Source organism: Callionymus lyra, chromosome 13, assembly GCF_982586985.1.
Source record: "Callionymus lyra chromosome 13, fCalLyr1.hap1.1, whole genome shotgun sequence".
Taxonomy (NCBI): Eukaryota; Metazoa; Chordata; class Actinopteri; order Syngnathiformes; family Callionymidae; genus Callionymus; species Callionymus lyra.
The window spans coordinates 9,992,564-10,018,690 of NC_141830.1; the positions used below are offsets into that span (position 1 = coordinate 9,992,564).

A 26,127-nucleotide genomic window follows, 5' to 3' on the forward strand; every position below is an offset into this window, starting at 1 on the left:
AAGGTCACCAGTCTATCACACACACACACAGACGATCACGCTCACCAATAATCAACTTGAGATATCTATCAGAACATTTGTTTTAAGGGTTTTCTCATTTTATTTAATAAAAGAAAATTGAAAACGAAATATTTTATTTTTAATTAGCTCTTATTTTTGCTTTAAAAAAAAGAAAAAAATGAATTACATTATTTTTTTTACTTTCATTTTTGTCCTGAATTTCATAATGAATTTCAAAATAAATTACGGTCTTAATTTAAAAGAAATTCTTAAATTATTTATGATAAAAACAACAACAAGGAAGAAACTATCAACTCAAGTTTAAAGATAAAAGTTCACTGGATCAAAATAACTCCAACTTAAGCTGCAATTAAAGTTAAACATCAAACATTTATAAACACCTGGATTCTGTGTTAAAAACCAACACAGATTAATACCATTTTAATCTCAGTGTTTCCAAGAACTCCTGATGTCATCAACCTTCTTGACAAACGACAGACAAGTTTTTAAACGACCGGGTATTTTTTTGTTTGTTTTTTATTTCCAACCCTCATGTTTCTGCCGAGATCAGCAGCAATTAAACGCCGACTCATGGTTTCACACACACATGACCTTCCTAATGTTAGTCTGGGAAAACCAGCCTCAGAGCAGAGCGGCGATGATGATGATGATGATGACGACGAAGATGACGAAGATGCAAAGGGATCATAGACGCAGGAAAACCTCTCGACTGGTTTTCCGGGACACGCCCCCCGTCAACCGATGACTGAGCACTTTTTATTGCATGTTGATATAAAAAAATGTTTTTCAACAGTATTTTCAATAAATACACAAAGAGCGACTCGCTTGTTGTTTTTTTTGTTTTTGTTGGTGAAAGTCAGACTCAAGTGTCCCGAGCAGGACGTCTGAGTTTAAAAGGCCCACGGATGATTTTCAGAATAAAAGAACATACATTCTGATTTATTTAAAAAATAAATTCCAGTTTAGTTTCCAATTTTTTTTTATCTTCTCCTAGTTTGGATTCATAAAAGGTAATTTCTCTTAAAAAAAATCTAAAGGGAAGAGAAAAGTATTTTTGAACCTAAATATTAAGAGTTTTTACTTTGTACAGATTATATTTTAGTTTAATATTTAATTAAGCATCGTCAGCTTTCATGTTTGGTAATGTAAAGAAATGATTCAATAAAGGTCATTATTATTTAACTTTACCTTTTTTTTTTTTTAAAAAGACAATAATTTCGCACTAAATTCTGTTTAGATTATAATTCTATGTTGAGCTTTAACTTTGAAAAGTTTAAATTATGAAAATAAGAATTTAAAAATCATATAAACAATTAAAAATATATATTTGGGCATCATTTTTAAAAAGAATGTAAAACTCAGATTTCCCTCGAGAACAAAAGGAAGTATAGCAAAAAAAAGAGGGGTCGTTTAAAAGAAGCAACGTGATTGGCCGGAAGACCACGAGAGCAGGACCAGACTACAACAGAACCGCGGGGGTCGTGACCCCGACGTCATCGTACCTATTTGGCAAAGAAAACATTCATCACCGGAACAAAAAAAAATAAATCGGAGCCAATATGGCGACAGCGTTAAGTTTCCGTCCAACTAGAAAAAATCCGGAACAGAAACGCGTTCCCCTCTTTCTTCAACTCGTTTTTTTTGGCGGCGAGACTGTGGCGGGGGGGGAACCGGTCGTGAGAAAACAAAATGGCGGCTGGTGTTTTTTTTTTCACGTCGAGGCATTTCGGTGACGGTGAATTCAGTGAAACGTAGTTGGACCAAAAAAAAAAAAATGGACATCCCCTCGATCACTTGGTGTGTGTCCTTGTAGAGGTGAACACGCTGGAGTTGTGAAGTCGCTGACGGGAACCTTTGAGCAAGACTTTCGTTTACACGCGTTAAACTACTTCTTTTACAAAATAAATAGTACCGTGGAACTGGAGTTCATCCAAAAGGTCTGTTAAATCTGAACTAAAGCCATCATTTTTCAAATTAAATATTCTTTTAACATTTTAATTGAGATTTAACTTTAAGCAAAATGCAAAAAAAATACTGAGCAATTAAAAAAATGTTGTTAATAATAATAATAATAATATTAAATGTTACATTTTTGTAAAGACAAGTTGAAAATCGGATAAATAGTCACAATGTTTTTTTTTGGTTTTGATTTTGGAAAAAATTGTTATGTCAATTCAGCAATTTTGCCTTTTTTTCAACAGTCAAAACAGCGAGTCTGCTTCGACTGAAGATCCCGAACTCGCGTCGACACTAAACCCCTCCAGCGTGTTCACCGGGTCGCCGCCACAGATGTGAAATTTAGTCTCGACAGATTTACAGAGATCAACAACACGATAAAAAAAAAGTCAATAAAATATTTCCGAGCGTCAGTGCTGCTTTGAGTTCGTAAGGACGATGAAGACAAACCCTCACCGGACCCTCTCCAGCAGTCGCCCCCCGACCGATGGTTTTCTCTGTACAAAGTCTGTAGTGGTTGAAAGGTGGCGGAGAGCAGGAACGTCTGCTGGCAGTGCAACTCCTCTTTCTTTTTTTTTTTATATATAACCGATTCCAATCCGAGAAAAAATCCCATCGCGTCCCTGCTCAGATGAACTTGAAGCACTTGGTCTTGTCGTGCGGCAGCCGCGTCTTGAACAGTACCGAGTCCACGCGGAACTGCGTGTAGAGCAGCGGCATGTACCCGTAGACCTTCACGAAGAAGTTGATGCACTTGTGGCGCTCGTGGAAGTGGGAGTCGTCGTGGGAGAGCGCCTGCGGACACCCGGGGCAGCGGAAGGTCCAGCGGGAGGTGACCTGCAGGGGGAAGGAGACGAGAGGGTCATCCACCTAAAACGACCTTGAAAATGCTCATTCAAACTCATGTAAAACATAGCTTTTTTTTTAGCATTTGAAATATTGTCGACAGCAATAAGCTCAATAGGACAGCAGGTGGCGGTAGTGTTCCTTGCACAATAAGAGTAAACTAAGCTACACCGAGTGAAGAACCTTAAAATGTCGCCCCCTAATCCGCTAAAAGATAAGGTAAGGTTTAGGTTTCAGTTTCAGGTAAAAAGTGCGAGACCCAGGAAACAAAACCTGCTTAAACGACCCATATACCAACCATATTATTTATCTAGGTGACAGGAAAACTGGACCTGTGAACCCAACAGAGACCACATGTCACCCAAGTCAAGTTCCTTCTGCCTTTCAACTGCTACTTGTAACATTCATAAGGTTCACCTCTGGCCCCAGTCGGTCACAAACCAACACAGAGTCAACATAGCTAAATGTTATCAAGAACCTTGCTATGCACCAGTATTCCCTAATAAACGCTACATGACCACATCTACACAATTTGAAAATCTCAAGACACCTGAACTATTCTAGTCATGCAGGACACCCGTGGATCGACCTTAACGTTCGACTGTCCACTCAAAGAACACACCTTGATGGGCGGCTTCCGTGTGATGTGGGAGACCAGGAAATTCATGGCGATGTCCTCGCAGTTGATGTAGTCGTCCACCATGTCCCTGATGGCCTGGGGCATCACGTACGAGTACAGGTAGGCGTAGTACTGCAAGAGAAAGTGACGAAAAGCGTCATGAAAAAGCCGTTCTAATGGAACAAGTCTCTCAACAATTTGCCGACGGAACCTTGTGAAAGAAGGCGGCTCCCGTCAGGACCATGGACAGCTCGCACGAGTAGTTCGAGTTGTAGAGCCAGGACTGGTGGTTGAGGTCCCAGGCGTGGTACCGGCCTGGGAATCCCACGATGCGATCCCGGGCCTCTCGCCACACTCTGGAGCAACACGACCAAAAAACAATGTTAAATGCACCATTTGGAGTAGTGTGACCTTTATTTTCACCATCTACCAGAACAATGCTGCCCCCCTTCCCTTAACTCTTTCCTTCATTATTGCCCCCCACGACAGTCCCCCTTGCTAAACATTACATTCACATTTATTGACACGTTCAACAACTAGGCTTCATAGATCTTTGTGTTGCACTGACCTAAAGCCAAACATGATTTCATCGTGACGGAGGTGAGCGTCATCATCGATTGAAAGAATGGCCTCGGTCTCCACCACGTCCCAGGGCAGGAACCGGTTGTTCAGACTGTTCTTCTCTGTGCGGACCACCTGCGACAGAATACGGTCTTTACTCCGCGTCAACTTGCAGCAACAATGATTTATTCGCCTCAGAAATAAAATACATTTACTTACCACGATGGGAAGGCCGATGTCAGGCCACAGCAGGTCGTCGGAGGGAGGTTTCGGGGAGTTCCAAACCACAACCACCTTGTTGAGATACGGTAGTCCATTCAACCTCTCTAGGGAGTTCATGAGGACCTCTTCCCTCTCGTACGTCAGCATTACCACGGTGAACTGTTCTCTGGGAACGTTTCCCCCTAATGCTGCTTGGAACTCCTTCCCCGAGCCGCCCGTGCCTCCACCTATCGGCCTGAATCCAGTACCCGAGCCGAGAAACTTTGCCTCGGATGGCAAGACTGGATCAAGAGGAGTGTGTGGGAACAGATGGAAAGGCCCGGGGGCTTTGTTCCACGTTCTGTAAGTGTCCGACGCCGTGTAGGTAAAGTTTCGGAGAAAGCGCGGCGAAGCGTATGGTGGCTCGGTCTCAACGGGGCCGAGATCAAGATCCCCGTTATCAGCCAGGTTCGCATCGGTTCCCGCCAGCTTACCTGCCTTGTGAGGAATCTCCTGTGCAAGCTCATCTTTGATGGGGGCGGCAGGCAGCTGGATGCGGGTCCGAATGCTGGCTAGGATGGTGTTGAAGACATTCTCTGAGGTGGAGAAGTAGGTTTCCCAAAGAAAGCGGCCCTGCCGCCTCATAGCTAGCAAGTCATTGTCCGATAGGCTGCGCAGGAGGAAGTGCAACTCCGTCACACGGGGTTTGGGCACTAGAATTGCAGCTTCTGTCCATCGAATTAATTGGTGGTATGGGAGTTTGAAGTGATCTCCCAATACGACTGGTATTGCACCGACCTCAAGGGCCTCAAACAATCTCATTCCACAGCCAGCTGAGGCCACTAGCTTCCCGTCACCAGGAGCGATTACCAAGGCAAAAGTGGACGCCTTGAGCACTTCCAACCTCTCTTCCCTCTCCCCACACAGTGACCACTCGGTTGGCAAACTGGTCCTCGGGTTCTTACAGGTGAACTCTACTAGCACTAGGTCCAAGTGGCTGTCCTGCACCGCTTTCAAGGTACCGATAATTCGATCGTCAAAGTCAGCAGGTGGGTCTCCTTCCATCTCCTCTTCGAATGACTGGGGAGGACCCTCTTGCAAGCTGCTCCTCAGCGACTCTACTCTCTCCCCTTGGAAAGTGAAGAGGTACTTCCTTTTCACGGGTACCTGAGGGGGAACTTCCAGAAAGTTTGGCTCAGAAAGGGCATGAACCAGTGGAGAGACAACCAAGTCAAAGTCTTCTCTGTACTGCAATCCCAGGAATGTGGACTGGGCAACCGCAGCCCGTCCAGTGCTCACATTATACAGAAAGTTCTGCGTCATGGATTTTCTCGAGAGATGCACCAGTACATGATTGTGTCCATCTGATCTCCAGTATGGAAGTGCTTTCAGCTGTTTCTCTAGATCCTGTGGAGATGGGGGTGGTGAGGACGTGGATTCCTGGAGCTCACCAACCAGCACTAAATACAAACAGGCAATACTGGGGTTGTCAGTTACATAAATGTTGCTTTTCACCGATGTTGCGAATGCCTGTTGAACCAGAGGGTCAATGAGCTCCCCCCACGTGTACGACCCAGTGTCATAAACATAGACCGGAAACCCTGACGTCAGAGGGCAACGGGCGTAGTCAAAGCAGTTGCTCAATCGGCAGGAGCGCACCGATTTCGGCGGAGGAAGTCCTGGGTCTTCTTTATCTGGGAGCAACCTGACGGGCAACGAGAGTTTTGGTTGGTTTTGAGCCATCAGCTCTTTATACGAATGCTCCGTCTGGCTGATAACATTCTTCAGCTGCAGCAGGTCCTGCTTGGCACTGTCGATGCTGCGCTTGCAGACCTCGATGCGCAGGTTGAGTCTGGAGATTTCGCCGTTGAGCTCCTGCCTCTTGGCTTCAAGCTGCAATAGCTCTTCGCTGACCGACTCGCGGATGCGGCACAGGTCCTGCACATGTTTGGCCTCGCAGAGCTCCCCTCCGGGTCGGGGCCCGAAGATTCGCTTTTCGGGGCCCCCCGCTTCATCGATGGTGGTGAGGTAGTAGTGGGCGATTAGTGGAAAGAAAACCAGGATGAAGAAGAGCATGAAACTGAGCCAGGTGAGGCGCACTCGCCGCAACACCCAGGGATGTCCACCGGCGCCGCTGCCGCCACCGTTGCGCTGCATTGTTGACTCTCAGTCTGCCCCTCCTCTCCTAGGAGACGTTGCTATGGGGATGTGCAGCAGCCATGATACGACCTTGTCAGCAAGGCAGGGATGGGCACTAAATCATCAAAGCAGGCGAGTCGCTCTGCCCTTCACGTTCTGCGTCCCCAGGGTCACCTGTATTCCAAAATTTGCTCCGTTTCAGTCGCGTGGTGAAGACGAGTTGAGGCCATATCTGTGCACCTGCCGAGTCATTCTATGGGAGGGTACAGTCCTACGTGAGAGGAGGGGTGCCCCTCAGCGGGTGTTGAAAACGGGACATCGTCTCTCAAAGGTCTGCGAGATGGCTGCGGGAAAAAGCGGCTTCTTTCTTGGACATCATTTTATTAATCCTCACATGGCCTCTCCGTCCTCTTTATCCGTTCCATGAGATGCTGACCTAAGAGGAGAGAAGAAAAGGTGTGAAAAGATATTCTCAGATTTGCTTTAACAATGAATTTTTTCATGTTAGGGTTTGCACAAAAAACTTCGATTTCAAGTATAGCTGCGAGTTAATGTTAGGTGTATCGTTGTTGGATTTATCCGAGAAATCAAAATTGTGGATCTGTGAAAAATCTGGAGCTACGATATGTATACAGGGGCAACAATGCAATATATGTTGATACTGTAGGAACAAGGATATATTTGTAGTATTGTCGGGTACTTGACTCTAGTGTAATTTACAGACCAAATGATTCTTGACAAAGTCGTAACTGCTTTCATTTATTTTGAAAACAAAAATATGTCCAAACGTCAGCTTTAAAAGCTGGTGGAGTAGATTGTATAAGAATCCTCTTGTCCCCAGTCATCACCTCGCTGGATTTCACAGTTCTATTAGGAGATAATGAATGCTTCCATCTAGTGGGCAGAATTGCAACAAAAAAAGTACAAAAGTGAATATTTCCATGTTAATTGTAAATGAAGAAATTGGTTTAATTAATTTTGTGAAGATGATCAAAGAAGAAGATACAATATAAACCATAAAGGAACGATACCAAAAGATATATGGAATAAAAATCTATATATTACCGTTTTATATTAATGCCGTATCATGAAGAATATTGTGATGCTGATCTATTTTTTTTTACACGCTTAACAAACAATTTAACTTGTGCATGTGCATTAACTTGAAAATGGCCTACTTAATGAAAAACTATTAAATATTCTTTAGATCAGTTGTTTGCCGTTAAAAAGGACTCCGAAAGCTCCCCACGTTAATCAGTGCAGTTCCTCAGAGTGCGCCGGGAAGTAAAGCAGGACACTGCAGTAAATTCTGTGCTGCACACAAAGCTGCCACGAGCAGAATGAAAACTGCTGCAGGATGAATGTTCCTCTATTTTTCCCCGACAGAACAACAGCGGCGGTAAAACTACGCACAGCAAGATTGGTACCCTCGACATCAACCTACAGCAAATCTCATTAGAGGCATCCTCGTGGCTTTAACGCGGACTCAAATTACATGATAAGAGTCTAGGAAAATAAGGCAGAATGAAGATGAGCGTAGAAGGAGACCTTAAAGTATAGTGTTCAGCAACCACAAAACAGCGGAAATGCACCAACTTTAATCTTGGACTCCACTGTGAGAACCCTCCTTGGCACTTTTCTTCAAAGAAGATAGCTCTTATTTATCAATGATGCTGATAGGAAAGCTACAGCTAGCATTGCCATGTGGGATGAAAGGCAGAGGACACCCTGGACAGAACAACAGTCAACCTCAGGGCACAAATACAGATACAACCTCTCCTGCACAAACTATGTTTCATATATTGCAGACATTTTAACTTTACAATAATAAATGTATTTACGAAGTCTTCTGAAGGATCAGTAAGAAATAGATGATCCCAAACTTTTTAGAATTAAAAAATGACATGGACTCTTAAAGTTAGTCCAGAAGACTTTCTAAATACTATTTGGAATTAAAATGTAGGACCAATTTGACAATCAATTAAAATGAAGAAAAAAAACACCACCTTAGTGACAAAGGTTTAAGGAGAATTTACCCAAATGTTTATTTAAACAAAAAAATAAACCTGGCATCACTGAAGAACTTCCCTTGACTCCCATCTTGCCACTTTTTTAAAAAAGTATCTGACGCAAAGTACACATGCCTCAGTACACACTTTGAGCTATAAAGAAAAATGTTGGTCAATCTAATTGTATCATATTTTATCTCATCTATTTTGATCATTTTATTTAAGACATTTTAATGCAAATAAAGGCCTTATTTTTAGATTCATGAATGTAATGTCTTCAAAGAATTTCAAAGGATCTGCAGGAACAATGTTGGTTATAAGAAATCAATCTTTAAGAATCCAAAAAAACATTTCAAGCAAATACTTTGCTACACATTCCACTGAGGTGCTCGGCTCGGATGGTGTTCAACATTCCTTATCAGAATTAATGATTCTTTCTCCCAGTATCAGGATGGCCAGTAAGCTCTGGAATTATCAGAACCTGCTTGGTTTGCGCCAGTTTTCCTCCTGGGATGACTGCAGATGAGTAAACAACATATCGCGATAAACAGCTTCCCGTCCTTTACAGAGAGAATGCTCTCGTCTTTGTAATCCCTTGTTATGGTCTTGCAACAGTGAGCGCCGCCATGAAGATGATGGCAATGATCACGTCTTTTCAGAGCCAGTGGACGACTCTTGAGATCCATTCATATATTCCAACCCGGTGCCCTGTGGTCCTGTGAGAATTCTTCTTTCACCTTGACAACGCAGTGGCCAGGTGGTGACTTCACAGAGATTAATGGCTGTGTGGCGGAGGTGTCACTGGGGTGACGCTGGACAGATGTTGCCGAGTCGAATCTGGAGCCAGGAAACGTTTGAATCTTTGGCTCCTTTTCGCAAAACACAGAAAAGATGCCGAGGATCACTTAGGCCGTTTCATAACATCCTTAAAGATCAGGCTTTTAAATCACAGCGGATTCGTAAGGATTAATATCCGTGGCATCAGTACCCAGTGGCAAACAGAATGATGCTGCACTAAGGCTGCAGATAAATCGAAAAAATATCGACATTGCGATTTTGGCACGTGCGATATACATATCGAAAACATGTGTGATAATTTATCATCGTTATTGTATAAATCAAGCATTTCTTAAATTGAATCAGTGTGACGTTCTGTAAAGTTATCAATTTGTACTTCAATGTCTCGTTGTTGTTTACGTCTCCGTCTGTCTGTCAGCTGGGCGGCGCAACCTGCTAGGCTCGGTTGCTATGGCGACGCGTCTTGCCGGCGTGCTGACTTGGCACGGGTCAGTATATACACGAGGGTAAGACTAATTTATGAGCGCTACCCAAACCTCTTTCCCTTGTTAAAGTAATATATTGTAAGTACTTTTCATCTCGTCTCAGTAGTTTTCAGCGTTCTCATAAGATCGCTGAACTTCCAAACAAGTGTAAACCTGTCTGTCTTTGCCTTATGCTAATGAGCTAAGTTGTTAGCGTCAGGTCATTTAAAAAATGTTATGCGTGCGTGTGCAAGGAGGTGGGATTTATCATTGATTTGGTGACATCACGATGCGCTGGCAGCTCCTCTCTGATGTCGCTTAGTTTGGAGGCACAGAAGCGAGGAAATAAACGAAAGGTAGGTATATATATATATATATATATATATATATATATATAACATTGTTCTCCTTATCTTAACCCCCGGACCTCCCCTGCAGTACTCCCACCTGAGTGCGGCCACATTTTTAGATAAAAGAAAAAAAAATATCGTATTAATATCGATATTGCACTTCAACACACCAATATCGCAAATATTTCCGATATTGTGCAGCCCTATGCTGCACTAATAAGAACACATTTGTAAAGGCTGCCTGGGTGCTTGGTTCTGGTTTTAGTTTGCTTATTTTGTGTGATACATTATTTAATTATTTTTATACTGTACCGTCACTACAAAAGAAATGTTGTGTGGCAATAAAAGTTTCAGATTCTGGTGTCTCCGATCCACTCATGTAACAGAAGCTTCTACGATTTATAATCACAGACATGCCATCTGTCTATCGCAGTTGCGCAATATGACCACTAGGGGGCTGTGTTTCAATTAAAACACCTTCAAAGTAATCCCTTCCAGCAATATTTATCCTTATGGACCTAGTTTAATTATGTACTAACTTAGAGCTAACATAACAGATACATCACAGAACTTAATTTTCCCGATTTATTTAGCCTATACGGCGCAATTGTAATCGTTCTCAAAAATCCGACAGTATGTTGAGGCTTCTGACTGTGTCATACTACGAAGCCAAACTATATTTTTATTTTGACATCTTAAACCCTGGATAAGTATGGTTGTATTTGTCGAACGTTTAAACAACCATACATAAAAGATGAAGGGGCTGGGAGGAATGTAAAAAAAAAAAAATGGGTGAGAAAACAACAGGAAGAAAGAGAGAAGAAAAAAGGATGTAAAACGATAATGGATTTTTCTGAATGTTTATGATTTGATATTCTTGCAACTGTTTACACATGTAGTTGTTGTCAGCTTTACTGAGAGGTAAATAAAACACAGAGAAAGAATCAGATTAATTTTACATCTCCACACAAAAACATCACAAGGAGAGATGTTTCACACACATAACCACGACGGGTGACGAGCTGCGAGGATCCGAATGAAGACGTGGGCGTACTCTGCTTCCACACCGCCAGACATTCAAGTGCAAGTTCTTGAATAAATGTTTGAACAGTCTCTGTGCAATCACAGTGCTGGAATTTAAGAAGAACTCAGCCGGGGAGGTTTTTCCTCGAATTGAAGTTTGATTTAACAAACTGAATTTGAAAAAAAAAAAGACATATTTGATGTTCACAGAAACCTGTAGTTGGACGATTAAACGACAAATCTCCCGCCTATAAAACGAACAAAAGCATTTTGATAGTCAACCGCTGAGTATTGTGCTAGAGAAATCAATACTTAATTATACCATTATTCTTTGCTGTTGCTAGGGAACGGTTTCATTAGAAACTGGACTTTTATCAGCAAATTATTCCCCTTTAACTCCATGTACCGTCTGCTGCGTACAGTACAGCGTGTACCGGGATGAATGAAGAACATTCACATGGAAGCAAACGTCATGGTTAAAAGCTTTGTGCTTGTCTTGTTACTGTCCATATGTTACACAACATGAATCAGCACTTAAACAAGCAGCTAGAGGGTGCGCACACAAACTCTAGGTTGGTCTTGAGAGGGTTTTAACTAAGAATAGTCTGCAAAGAAAACAGTTGTCGCAGTTTAGTCTTTTATAGAGGCCGTTTTTAAAACGCATTTCTTCCAATATTTGGCTTTTTTGTGATTGACAGACAATGATTTTAACTTTTCTGATGTACTTTTTTTTTTGCTACTAACCCTTTAAAAATGTTTTATAGAAACTCTCACCAACTCACTATGCAAGTAAGTAAGCAAGTAATTATTTATTTGTATAGCACCTTTCCATACCAGGGTCACAAAGCACCCAAACAATCAAAACAATATTCAATAAAGTATATATTTTAAAGGGCAAGATTAAACTGATAACACAACAGGAGTTCCAGAAAAATCAAGGGAACTTAATAATATACAGGAAACACAATATGGAAGTTCTACATTTGAGTCGAGACATTTTTGTTTGCTTTCACAGACTTGGGCAGAAACTGGCAACAGACTTTCTGTTCCATATACAGACATAAATAGGATGAATGTGTTTAAAAAAAATTGTGATGATCAACTATTTTATGAAGCCATTAGCTATCATGATACTATCCACGACATCTTGCACGATATCTTTATCCTATAAAGTGAATGAATGCATCCATGTAAACAAATCCATCAGTCACCGGACTTCCTTCTCCGATTCCTTTACGACTGGAAGCCCAATCTTAAGCCGGACCGTACCACCTCTGATGGATGCGGGCGACAAACTAGTAGCTGCCGATTTGATTTTCTCTGCCTGCTTTGAAATACAATGTCGTCCTTGAGGGAGTCACCTCAGCTCACAACCGTGTGCGTTGCCGTGTCATGTCACCGGAGCGAATCCTAGTGTTCTTGCTGACTCCAACCCCTGCTGGCCATTCAGCTGCGAAAATCCTCCTGCCTCGAGGATTTGAGCCTTGATGCATTTCTCTACTCGAGGGGGGGGGGTTGGATTGTTGGGCTCGCCAGCTACGCTTGTCATAATTAATAGTGATTTCATAACGGAGCCGAGGCAGCGACCAGGAGGAATAGAACGATAACAACCCGTCGTATGGGACCGCCGACACCGCCGGGGTACTCTCATTAGTAATCCCCAAGGGTGCGTGGATTTATGGATTTATTTAAGTTGACTAAAGCGACTACAAAAAAAAACGACAAAGTCATCTGACTCACATTAGAAGAGGTGTCCCACTAAGGAGGTGCTGGTAATCTTAGCGAGAAGCAAATTATCGAGTCATTGTTGTTGAGCGGGTCCATGTATCGGAATCCATTAATGTCATAACCCAATTCCTACGTCAACCTTTTTGTCTTGTTTTAAAAAACTTTTCGTCTCGATACCCGTTCCTGAACCTCTCCGTTTTCTTGCTCTAATAAAAACGTCCAGTGCTGGGGTCTGGATTTCTGAGACCACGGGGTGTTTTTTTACGGGGCTGGAGGGTGGGATCTTTCTTCGTTTTTGTTTTCTACCTTTTATTTTATTTATTATGTGTGTGTGTGTGTCAAAATGTATGTCTTAATATCTGAAAATCAATAAAAAGTTTGTTTTTTTGAAAACATCCAGTGCTAAAGAGAAGTTGCCAACAAGTAACAAATTTATCTGAGTTTCTGTTTTGTTGTGTTACTTATCAGTTTTCTGCAGAAACAGCCACACGTTATCATGTTTTGACCACACGTGTGTTCATGCAAAATGGCGATGAAAGAAGAAACTTGTTCCAATAGTACTACCACATCCCTCTGTCTGGGCCACAAAAAGAACAGATGATTGATAACAAGTCTAACCATTCTATGCAAGGTTTAATCATCAGAGAGGAAGAAACATATTTGTTGTTGTGTTTGATTAAGATAGTTCGAGTATATATCGTTTTGAATCTATGAATATGTAATATATTAGTTTAAAATGCAGCAACACGCTTCCCGGAAACCTAGACCGAGAAGACCGAATGAGGGCAGGACCCGATAAGAGCGTTGCGACAGATGGTACTGGGACACTTCCAAATTTCCATAGGAGGGTATTTAAAAATAAAAGGTGTCACAGGAGGACACCAGGGTTCATCCTGGTCTAAAAATGGAGAATTTAATATACCTACAGGTTTGTCGTCATTAAGGAGTTTTTCACCGACAGCCAAAGTGTTTAACTTTATCTGGTGATGAGGAAATGGTGGCAGATTAACCGACACGGAGGGGAAGTACTGAACCATCTGATCAATTCATGATAGTTGCAACGAATGCAGTCAATGTTTGGTGGAATTTGAACATAAAGTGACAGTTTATCGAAAAGTCAAACTTCACTGATTTTATACTCGCCCTGATGTCGACTAACAGTTGGGATTATTTTCAGAGTAATCAGTTCATTTTTAGAGTTATAGCCAATATGCATGTTCATTTTAATGTAGCAACTGGAGATTTTAGGTTTATCTTCCTCCAAAAAGATGCAAAACACCATATACCTCCATACTGCTTGTCTGCAATGTCCGGAAGTACAGTGTAGACGCTCTGGAAGCGCTTGCGATATTTACCCGGAGTACTTACAGTTTATATCGCTCGTTATTCTTTTAAACGTCTGCCACAAATGTGCGTAAAATAAAGACTTGTTTATTTTTTTCCCGGAACAATTCTTCTTTGTCGAGGCTTCAATGCAAGTGGGACGTTACAGATGAGCAGTACGGAGCCAACTTGGATGTTCTTTTTGGACGAAGATGAACCTGAGCTCATGTTAAAATGAACAAACATTTATGTAGAACTCTAGAACAGATTACTCTGAAAGTAGTCCCAACTCTTTAAAACTTTTTTTTGACATTTAGGTGAGTAGAAAATGATAGAAGTCTGAATTCACTTTAAGGAATCACAACATTAGCCATCTGAGCATTAAAGTGTAGGGATGGGTGGTATTGCAAAAACTTTACATCATGTTTTTTGGTTTTGTTTTTCCAAAATGAGATCAGTTTGTGTTGTATTAGTAAGTGTTTTTGCAAGAGCATTTTTATAGATTTTATTTTAATAAGAACATAATTGGTGCAGTTGTTTTGCCACATGGAATTAGAATGGTAATGTTAACTCAACATTACAATTGAACATATAAATTACCCAATTTAACAGAAAATAGAATAATAGTTTAATTGGCAAAAATAAAACATTGCACAACAACAACAACAACATTTAATTAAACGTTTTTCTTTTTTAACTGGTAAAAGTTTTAACTGTGTGGTAGCAAAAGTAGAGACAATATGTTCAAATCAAGAAAAATCATGTATTAGGGATAGACTAATATTTGGCATTTTGAGGCGTATCGGCAACAGCGTTTTTGATCATCCGACGGCCGATAAGAGATCCATTTAAAACTGGGTTATTATAGCTCTGATGCAGCAGTGCCTCCGACTCCAGTCACTACTCGGTCTCCAACTTTGCCCCATGCCTCTATGATGTTTAATAAAAATATGCTTAAAGTAGGGCTGCACGATTAATCGTTAAAAAATCAAGATCTCATTTCCAAGTGACGACGATCATTATAAAAAAATATATATACACCGCATTTTGATCGGCAACGTCACCTTCATAAAAACAAGCACTCCCCTTTCCTCCCTCAACAAGCGATATCGGCAGAGAGCAGTTGAGAGTGTGAAGATAAATGAAGGCCAAAAGTTGTGTAACACATTTAAATTCTGAAAAAAGTTTCGTAAATAGAATTGAGGCGCAGGTCTGCCGCTGCTGGAATGTTTGTGTGTGTGTTACGTCAAAGTTTGTTACCTTTAACAATTAAACAATTCTTAGAGTATAAATGAAAATATATTGACATGTACGACAGAAGATGTACTTTTATATGACATGGTAACAAGAGCAACTGTGCAAACATGTAACTAAGTAATTTATATTTGTAGAGCATGTGCAGTAAAAGGCAGAATAAGTGACCAGTGTTTGTACTTTTCTTTACTGAAGATTGATCCATTATTGACTAATAAATATATTTTCACCTCACTTATAGCACAATTTTGGAGGAAGTATTTGCCGTGAATATAGTACGTCTGTTCATTGTTTTTTGTTCAATAAAGTGCAATAAAAAAAATTGTTATTCTCATTTTGTCCAAAATCGTGCAGCCCTACCTTAAAGCCATTTAAACAAAGTTAAGTGTTGGCGTTTGTATGACTTCAAAAAATTGATGCCAATTTATTAACTTTTACTGCAAATGAATATCAGCTCCAAATATTGGTTATCGGCCTCCTTGAAAGCTAATAATCGGTATCGGTCCCGAAAAAAACACATCGGTCCATCTCTAGAACGTATACATTCCTACAGTGCACTTCACTGAAGTATGCAGTATTCACTGCTATAGCAGCATATGACACCTATTATACTGAAATTTAATACAGATTAATGGTAAAAAAAAGAAAAAAGTATAGCACATAGACTTCCAATGAACGTTCTGTGCCAAGAGGGAGACCACAGGGTTGTCACAAAACAGAAAAAGCGATAAGACCCGAATAGATAATAGGCTTACATAAAAAAAAGAATGATTCTGATGAGATGAGGTTAAAAAACAAGTGGTTACTCATCACCCATGTTAAGCTCTTCCTGTTGAGCGTCTCCAGTTTATTCAATAACGAATCACCCACAAGTCGCATCACACAAGATGACATTACAGCAACTGTATCCACACCTTTTTTTTTTTTAAATAGCGACACCATTTATTGAGCCCCGTATCAATTCGACACGCTATTGAAGAGAGGATATTGGACCGGGAAGGGGGGAGCCTTGAAGGTTTGCGGGATGAATTGGGGCAATAAATTGTCCTGGTTTTCTTTAACAGTCGTGCTTTGTGACAAGCAAAGTCGCCCCCAGGCCGAGTGGCGACGCAGTGTAGCATCACGGAGCCAGATGTTCCCCCCGCAGCTGGCCTGTCGTGGCTCTACAATGTGGGAAACTAAATCCATCTTCAGATGTAGAAAATACATTTTACACGAAAAGATGACAGGGCTGCTTCTGAGGGGGGTCTTTTAAGAAGTAGAGGATTTTCTTTTTTTAAGGACGATTTGCACATTTAAAAATGTTGTTTATTTAAAATGCTCTGGTTAGATTTGGCGGTCGGCCGAGACCTGAACCAAGGAAGCAAATGATTACCAGCTTTGATTTTGGACATCACAGCAGCTCTCGGTGCTATCTCAAAGAGCTTCTTTTTTAATCAAGATGCTTCTTAGACAGTCAGTCTTAGAGCCATTTTGGTTTCATTTCCAGTTCCGTTATGCAACATCCTTTAGTTTCTTGGTGGTACAATATAACAAATCTAAAAACAAATAAAAAAATGTATATATATAAAAAAAAAAACAGAGTTGCGTATATCTAGTAGAGAACTAGTTTTATACAAGGTTGTTGTTGGGATATTGCATTATTAAAAAGGTTTTCATCTGCTACGAGCAGAGGTCAGAGAGTTCGTAGCACTCGGGTCTTGTTTTCGACAACTTCTCAAGCTGCCTTCAACAGGTTAACAACTTCTTTTCATCGGGTCAGAAATGCATCAAAAAAGGCCCCTGAAGTAACACAAATCCTCACAAAGAGAAGCTTCTGTCGGCACATGACTTTGCTCAGATTGAGAGGGGGGTTTGTGAGCAGCTCTCTTCGAACTTATATTCGACCCATTCATTACCAAAAATCCAATTACAGACTCCCTCACGGTTCTCATTGCACAAGTGGCTGCATAATGACTTGAGGGAGGCATGAAAGAGGGAAGAGGAGTCTGTTGATCTCAGAGTTCCTTACATGCCTGACAGCCGCAGATAAACCAGACAACTGGACTCAGTCTTGGGGGACATTCAGTGGGGCTTGTTTTGATACGAGAACATAGTAAACATCAATTTTCTTTTAAGTAAACATTAGTTTATATACTTTCGCAACATGAAAACTATTCTTCTGGTTCTTTAAAAGTCAATTTTGTAGTTGTAAACAAAAAATAATAATAATAATACTTATCAAAAACATCTAGATTCAATACTTGGCTTTAAGAGTAACTTTTTAATACGCTCTCCCAAACTTTTAGGACCATACATCCAAGATGTAGCATCGATCGATCCATATGGAACAACTTCCTCCTTCAAGGAAAATGGATACCAAACTGCAATTTGTTAAATTTGCACCCAGAAAATTCAGTTACGACAGGTAAAACACTAAAGATTCTTCACAGCATGAAGTTGCCGAGACACTTGGCCTTAAGTAATGGCACCGAGTTTGAGCGTTATGAGTGAAAAGCTAGCTATGGTGAACTACTAACAAAACTATGATTAACCCTTTTGTAAAGAGAGAAACTACTCAAAATATTTGAGTTTATCGTTTTGGACAAACTACCATTTTTTACTAGAAACATTTTTTAAATCAATACAGTGCCGTTGAATATCGATACAGTACTGTGAAAAAAAATATTGGGATAGATTGCCCGATATATATTTTCTAAGGCAGTGTTATTCAGCATAACTGTTGTAAATTAATAAGCTTGTGTGATTATCAGGACAGAAAACTGACATTTGTATTAGTGATGGGCTGATGAAGCTTCGTGAAGCAGTGTCATGTTGTTTACAGGTCAGTAGGTGGCGCCATCGGTTTAAAAATGATGTGATGTTTCATTCAAAACCAAGGAAAACAGTGCAGAGACCAGCATCTATTGGGATTGGTACATATTTATGTTTTCTTGCCAAAAACTATATGTACTTGTCCCCCCCATCATCGTCTGCTTTTTAAAAGTTCACCAAGAGCATCAAGAAAATATTTGCTTTGATGGATGAATCTAATTGGGAGGTCTCTGACCAGTTCCCTCAGGGAGGGTCAACACCAGTCAATGCCAGCAGCAGCAGCTCAGTACACATCATGAGGACGAGTCTCTGAGCCGGAGCCACAATAATCACATTGAAATAAATAAGCCGACTGGCTGCGACACAAATGCGACCGAAGCCCGAAGGAGTGAAAATCGAGCATAAAAGACTTTGAAAGAGACATAATCACTTTTTAATGAGATGCTATGGGAAGAGATTCACAGTTTTTAAGCGAATCAATGAGTCACTGCTGGTAAAGGGAGAGAAGGAAAAATCAACACCTGGCAACTGTGGATCAAAATGTCATTTTTGAAGAAGACATTTGTGATTTATTAAGAGAACTCTACAGATTGTTTTTTTTTCCCATAATCACCCATCCTAAGCCTAAGTTAAAGACCACAAACCACTTCCCTGGTTGGTGGGAACCACCAAAAAGGTCAAAGAAGGCCTCGGGCTGTGGCTGTGTGGTCCAATTCCCAACCATAAAACTGTTACTTTCTAGAGTCGCTATTCATCAGGAATTACACTAGACTTTTATCTACAGTTGTAACTTTTCTACATTAGTAATAAGCAACAATATGATGAAGTTATAATCTATAAAAGTGATACTCAACTTCCCAGCTACCATCTGTTGATAACACTCTCAGAAGAGTTGGTGAGATATATTCTGGACCACAAAAAAAATAAATCCATGTGGATCTACTGCGAGTCTAACATGGATGGCTGAGCTTCTATTCTAGGAAAGAGTCCAGGATCCTGTAGAGGAAACTCTCTCTGGTCTTCCACCTTCCACCTGTATCAATTTTTATAATCTTGGGTTTCAATTGGATTACATTTTTATCATAGTTTGATGGTTTATATTTAAAGAAATTATTATTATTTTTTTAAAATAACATGCAATCTAAAAAGTTAGAGCATTGGTTCATTGTTGTGTTGCAATTGAACCTCCTGCCGCTAGATGGCAGTAATCGTCATGCTCCTCCAAAGCTAAAAGAACAATAAAATCCTGCGAGATCCCAGGGATTGCTGAGGACGAGAGGATACATTGGCCTTCAGCCCACTTTAATAGTGATGTTCGGACATATTTGGATTTTAAAACTAAGGAGAACAGTTGAGACTTTGTCTAGAGTCATGTGGTCAGTAAATTCTGTAACACCAGAGTTAGTATTCGAACATTAATAGAAATATATCCAACCATCTACCCTGTACGTGATAGGCATCTTATTGCAATATTCTTGCCAATACACACCCTACTAAACCGTCTGATTCAACCTGATACACATGGTGGAACTTCGGTGTTTGGAGTGCCAAGCCAACTGAGATTCGCTGCCTCAAAGAAATCATCAACAGTGCCATCATGTCCAGATCTTCAGTGGAAAAACAGTGGAAGGCAAAACTGTTTAAATATATATGAAATCTTACATCTTTGTTTCTTTAATCCGAAAAAAAAGCTACAAGAATTATTTACAAGAGAGGTTATTTCTCCACTTTTGTCAATATTTTGAGAAGCACTTTCCTACAAGCAATTTCACATTTGATTATAGAAAGTAATTTCACATTTCTTTGTTGTAAAAGCCAAAAGAAAGTGTTGTTTCTTTAAAAGAAACAACATATCATTGTTCCTACAGTTTCGCAATACTACCGTTTTATCACACGTGTATCGTATCGCTAGATTCCTGTCAATACACAGCCTTACTTGTGCTCTTGAAACGACAGAAATGGTGCTTTTCTCTTGCAGTGAACCAAGTGCATTGATTTTTCTCGTGAGGCAAATGTCAGCAGTGAAGAATGAAATGGATTTCAAGGTGAATGTGTGACGTTTCTGGAAAATGGTGGTAACAACAAAATAGTCTGAGCTAGTTTCGTGTTCATTTATTAAGTAAAATGTATATTTCCTTATTGATGCAGGGATGATACACTTTCAATATTTTTTCCCGCTTGACTTTTTCGATTTCACACCGACATGAGTGGAAGTAAGAGCAGAAAGTTCAGCAAAGCAGGCTCTCAAATCCTCCCCGATTTACTTCCAAATAAATCCTCTTATTATTTCGAGGCCACCGTGGACATTTTTCCTAGCCCCTCGGGTACAGATCAGCGAGGACCAGAACGGATTGACCCCGCCTGGGCGACAGCTGTAGAACCCCTTGAAAAAAAACAAAACTGATGGATTGTGGGAAAGCAGCCAGATTGATGAGAAGCCGACGTGGGAGAATTATTGTGGTGGACCAGCGAAAGCAAGCGGGCTATCAATGTGGGCAATAAATAGTGCGAGGGTCCAGTGAAGCGAAACAGACGCTCGATGGAGCTGTGTGAGGGCATTGATTCCACTCTTCGTGTTTGTTTACTGCAAACATTCAGGGATCAAACATCCACAGAAAAATATTCCTTCCTAAACAGAGTTGGTCAGAAAAACAGAAAACAAGAGTCTGAAGCGCCCGAGATCCTTGTAATAATTAGTTTCTCTTCTCTCTGGCCGCGGCTCTCTTGGGAAAAACTATAATTGGGAAATTCTACAATTTCTTTCAAGCTCTGCTGAAGGATTCCATTGAAGTGACAGAATCTCACAAAAAAAACGGCATGTCACGCCAAGAGAGGTCTGGAAGACCAACCGACTTTCCAATCAACTTTCTGGGAAGAGAAGCTCTACTTCAACATTCTTTTGAGGCAAGAAAATTACAGATCAATGCAGGACAAAGTATATTTACTGATAAAGACTACTACCCATTTACAAAAGGAATGTATTGAAAGGTAAACCAGGTGATTATGGGGTCAAGACAGAGTCCATTTATAACATTGAACACCTAGTTTCTTACTCATGTCGAGCATTTTAACTAAAACATTAAATAAACTAGCTGCATAAAACTCTTTTTTTTAAATATTTTCTGCTAAAATCCGCACAGATTGAACTAGAGTAACAATGCTTGTTTGACTGAATCACTATTTTTAGAACTGAAGTGAGCACTGTGTTCAAAAGAAGAAAAAAGAAAACACAAAAGCAAGTGTTTTGTAAACACAAAGAAGTGAACCAGATAGAAATGTTTGCCAGTTTTTAAGGAGATCTGTCAGAATCTTTCTTTGACGGATGAGTCAGACGCAGAAGCGTTTGCTACGAGGTTTAAATTAACGACGGCACGTCGACGCTGGACTTCACAGCCAAGTTCCTCGATGCGGAGTGAAGGTGGAGGGCTGCCAGCGAACACCCCGGGGGGGCAATTAAGTGACGGACGGAGAATGTTTGAACCACGGACGGGTCCGAGTGTGAACGTGTTCGACGTTCACGAGGCGTCTAGAAACATTCGTAAGAAACCTGAATCATTCTAGTTTTAAAATGTTGACCATTTACACAACATTGTTTTGTCACTCACATGGTGCTCTTGTTAGGGGGGTGTATTGTAAAGAATTTGACGACAACACGATATATTGTGGTACTGTAGGAACAATGATATATTTGTAGTATTTTTTAAGTACTTGACTCTGGTGTCGCAGAATTTACAGACCACATGACTCTTGACAAAGTCGTAACTGCTTTCTTTTTCTTTTCTTTTTTTAAACCAAAATATCTAGCTGCTTGAGCCGACTGTATCCTCTCGTCCTCAGTCATTGCCGGGAATCTCGCAGGATTTCATTGTTCCTTTAGGAAGGACGTTATGACTGCTGCCATTTAGAGGCCGAACGTTTTAAATGTCAATTGTAAAGAAATAAATCTAATAATTTTGTTAAACACACTCAATTTCAAGGTAAACCATTAACTATATTTGGTTAAAAAATAAAAAATAAAAGATTTGAAAGCAAAAACATAATTTTTTTAACAATCAATTAGATTAAAAAAAAAAAAATCAACCCTGTCAAATACATTAAGGTATGAAAATGAATGAATGAATTTGCTACTGCCCTAGAATATTTCTTTCTAAATATATAAAAATATAGAAACACATTTATAAATAACGTTGTCAAACTTCAAGTCATTAGCACACCACATGATGACGTAGCTGGTGTGCCAAAATATGTGTTTGCAGGTTCCTGATGTCAAGGAGGTAACATTATTATCACGGTAACATAACCGTTGCATATTAATCTCTAAAGCCATTATTCTATACACATTTGTTTAGGCCATCATTTCAACTGTTGTTGCTTTATATACACGGTCTTGAAGAAGAAAAAAACAAATTGCCTCAAAAACTGTTTGAATATCTAAGAAATCTTGCATCTTTGTTTCTTTAATCAGAAAAAAAAGAACTATTTACAAGAGAGGTTATTTCTCCACTTTTGTCAATATTTTGAGAAGCACTTTCCTAAATGCACTTTCACATTTGATTATAGAAAGAATTTTAACATTTCTTTGTTGTAAAAGCCAAAAAAAAGTGTAGTTTCTTTAAAAGAAACAACATATCATTGTTCCTACAGTTTCAATACTATCGTTTTATCACACGTGTATCGTATCGCCAGATTCCTGTCAATACACAGCCTTACTTGTGCTATTGAAACGACAGAAATGGTGCTTTTCTCTTGCAGCGAACCAACTGCATTGATTTTTCTCGTGAGGCAAATGTCAGCAGTGAAGAATGAAATGGATTTCAAGGTGAATGTGTGACGTTTCTGGAAAATGGTGGTAACAACGACATGGTCTGAGCTAGTTTCGTGTTCATTTATTCAGTAAAATTTCAGTTTCTTTAATGATGCAGGAATGATACACTTTCAAGTATCTTGTTATATCCAAATATATACTACTTCATTGATTCCTAGTGAAAATAAGGAAAATTCAGGACTGTTAATAAACCATTTTCCTCATAATTACCGTGTTCAGATAAACTATTGCACAATACCAGTCTTTCCATTTACAAGGGTGGTTATTTTTTTTTAATTTATTTTTTTAGTATTCACACATACTGATGGGAGTAGGCTGCACACTTGCGCCAAGTTCACCATCAGGAGCAATCAGGGTGAAGTGTCTTGCTCAGGGACACAACGACACAAGCTTGTCTGGAGCTGGGATTGAACCTGCAACCTTTTGGACTGCAGGCAACCACTCTACCATCTGAGCTATGTCGGTTAGAGTTCGGGTCTAACTTGGTCATAAAATCTTCCAAGTTTGTCCGGCATATGCTTCTGGGCTCCTCCAGACTTTTGTTCTGAATACCACAGCTGCTTCCTTGGCATCAAGTCATTCTCTTGTAACGCAACACAACTCTTCCTAACCCCCGACCATACTTCAATGTCAAAACATGGAAGCAAACGAAAAATCACTCTGCATTCGTTCACCCAGCTGTTCCCTTTTCGCTTATGTAGCTTTCTTAAGACTTCTCTACCAGTGTCTGCGTTCAACACATCACAATACATCTGAAAGATCCATCTGTTTTATTTCACTCAAGATAAAAATAATCGTGTGGACAAGCCGACACAAATTACGGTGTCACAAAGTCACTGACCACACACACACACACGGTAGCGAGGGGAAAATTGAAATACCAAAAGAACAGATGTGCTGCAGTCACAGACGTCGCCTCAAGGTTCTCCAACACTGTATATCACTGACGTACAAGTGTTGACGTGAAGTATGTCTCCTCGTAGGGAGCTGACCTGAGGGCGAGGCTAGGAATCTTACCAACGGAGACTACATAAACAAGACCAAATACTAATGCTAAAACTTCAACACCTTTATATGCATCAGAAAACAAGCTTTTTGAAATGTCTTCTGAGGTCTTAATTCAAAACATAACATGTGGAAAAAGATGGGAAAGATCTGTGAGTCAAGGACAATTTGACAAGTACGAACCCTTTTTCCACCAGATACCGACAAGACAACTTTACCGTGTGCGAGTTGCAGCTTGCGGACATACGTTTACGAGCACAGCTGACTCAGTCGGCAACCGCTGATAATGGTTTGTACGTGTAGTCAAAGTCGAGTGAGAGAAGTTGGATTTGTTTTCTTTACTTTTCTTGATTTTAGATACAGTTTATAGGAATTTCAAAGAAGCAATCTAAAATATGATATTATTAACTTTATTGTACAATAAACCACATGTCAGTAAAAGGTCTGGAAGAGATTTGGATAAATCAATAAAAATGGGTTAAAATGTTAACTCAAAACTAATTTAATGTGCAGAAAAACCACCCGTATTAAACGGTCATATGGTAAACCACAGAGATTACAGTTCAAAATACGTTGAATTTCCACAAATTATTAGAAAACTTAACTGTTATACAGATGTAAAGGAATTCAAGAAAAGATGCTTCAAGACTTACATCTTGTGTTGCGAGGTGGAATAGGAAGATTTTGTGTATCGGGAAACAAATCAAAGAAATGCTAAAAATGTAGGAATTAAAACAGAATGACACAATTGTGTGAACACTTCCTGTACAAGAAGGGCCAGTTACTAAGTCAATGGATAAATATCCCAATGTTCAGTGATCAAGTTGGACACTGCATTAAAGAAATCAGCTTCATTTCACATCAACACACTTTTTTTTTTTTTACTTCTTATTAAAAAAACATTTGTAGTGTTCACTTGAGCAGTGTGTGTTACTGTTGTAGCTGTTAAAAGAATGAAACCATTTTTATTTTTGTAAATTGTACAATAGGCATCGTTCAAAAGTATAAAACTGAAGCATTTTCCTTCAGTCTTGTTAACACGTATCAATGGATTAAGATTTAAAGATTAAAAAACAAAACTCGAGATCGAGAAATGCTAAGAAAAAAACAGGGATTCCTGAGGAAGTGAAAACTAATAACCTCAGGTGGTTTACCTTTACTGACGTGTGTCTGCAGATCAAAGCACGACACGATTTCCAGCAGCGAACAGTCTCAATGTAAAAAAAACAAAACACACAGAAATAACAACAACTAATAATAAGCAACACGTGTTATTTCAACGCAGGCATGACAAAAGGGGGATTTTCTGCAGATCGAGTTGGACTCATCTGGCCAATTAGCTATAGCACTGTTAGCCAGCAGTGGTCACAACAAGCAGCTTCTGCCTCCACCAGCGACAACCTTCGCTTCTGCTTCTACTCACCGGAAGACGGACTTCGCCGGGAAGGAGCGACGGTTGCTCAGCAGTTTTGTCAGCGCGTTAAAATCCGAGTTTTAGGTGGATTTGTTTGAGGGGAAAATCTCGGTGGGAGCCTGCGCTGCTGCAGCGTTGATGAAGAGACGGACAAACAGCAGCGACAGCGTGCCGCTAAGCATGCCGGGAAAGCGTGTTGTCGCGGAGAAATGGCTCCATCTGGCGTCGAGAGGGGGGAAGTGCAGCAAAAAAATAGCCAGCGACTCCAACCATTAATCACTCACTTACTTACACGAGATTAGAGCCCTTTTTATTTATAATAATGGAAAAAATAATAAAGAAAACAAAATGCATTCACGCCTTGTTTAGGCACTTTGTGACCCTGGTTTGGAAAAGCGCTCTATAAATATAAATTACTTACTTACTTACTTACTTACACGAGATTAGAGCCATTTTAATTCATAATAGCATGTCCACGGTTTTAGCAATCTACAAGTATCAGTAATCAAAATCAGAACACTTTTATTGTCGGTGTTGTAAGCACTGCACTGATTTTTTTTGTGGTTGCAACTTAATATAAATATAATAAATAATGAAAAACATTTTAAAGAAAAAAAAATGCAGCGTTTACAACACAATGAAACACTCTGATTCTGTAGATGATGGATCCTCTTCAATTGAAGGAATATATATGAGCCCCTCTGATTTCCCCGTACCGTTAGTGACATAAGCACAGTCCATGTTCTTCAATTGAACATGATATTATATACATACAGT

The 26,127-nt window shown here is 40.1% G+C and overlaps 1 protein-coding gene across 1 annotated transcript; it reads right to left on the reverse strand.

Annotated features, from left to right (window-relative positions):
• Positions 1–519: 519 nt before the first annotated feature.
• On the reverse strand, positions 520–25,489 carry extl3 (exostosin-like glycosyltransferase 3). Its single transcript, XM_087805759.1, has 6 exons — positions 25,360–25,489; positions 4,223–6,779; positions 4,011–4,138; positions 3,654–3,798; positions 3,446–3,574; positions 520–2,814 (listed from the first exon to the last, which is right to left on the reverse strand). Exons 2-6 carry the CDS (start codon positions 6,359–6,361, stop codon positions 2,605–2,607), a joined length of 2,751 nt encoding a protein of 916 aa, XP_087661885.1. The 5' UTR covers positions 6,362–6,779; positions 25,360–25,489; the 3' UTR covers positions 520–2,604.
• Positions 25,490–26,127: the final 638 nt, after the last annotated feature.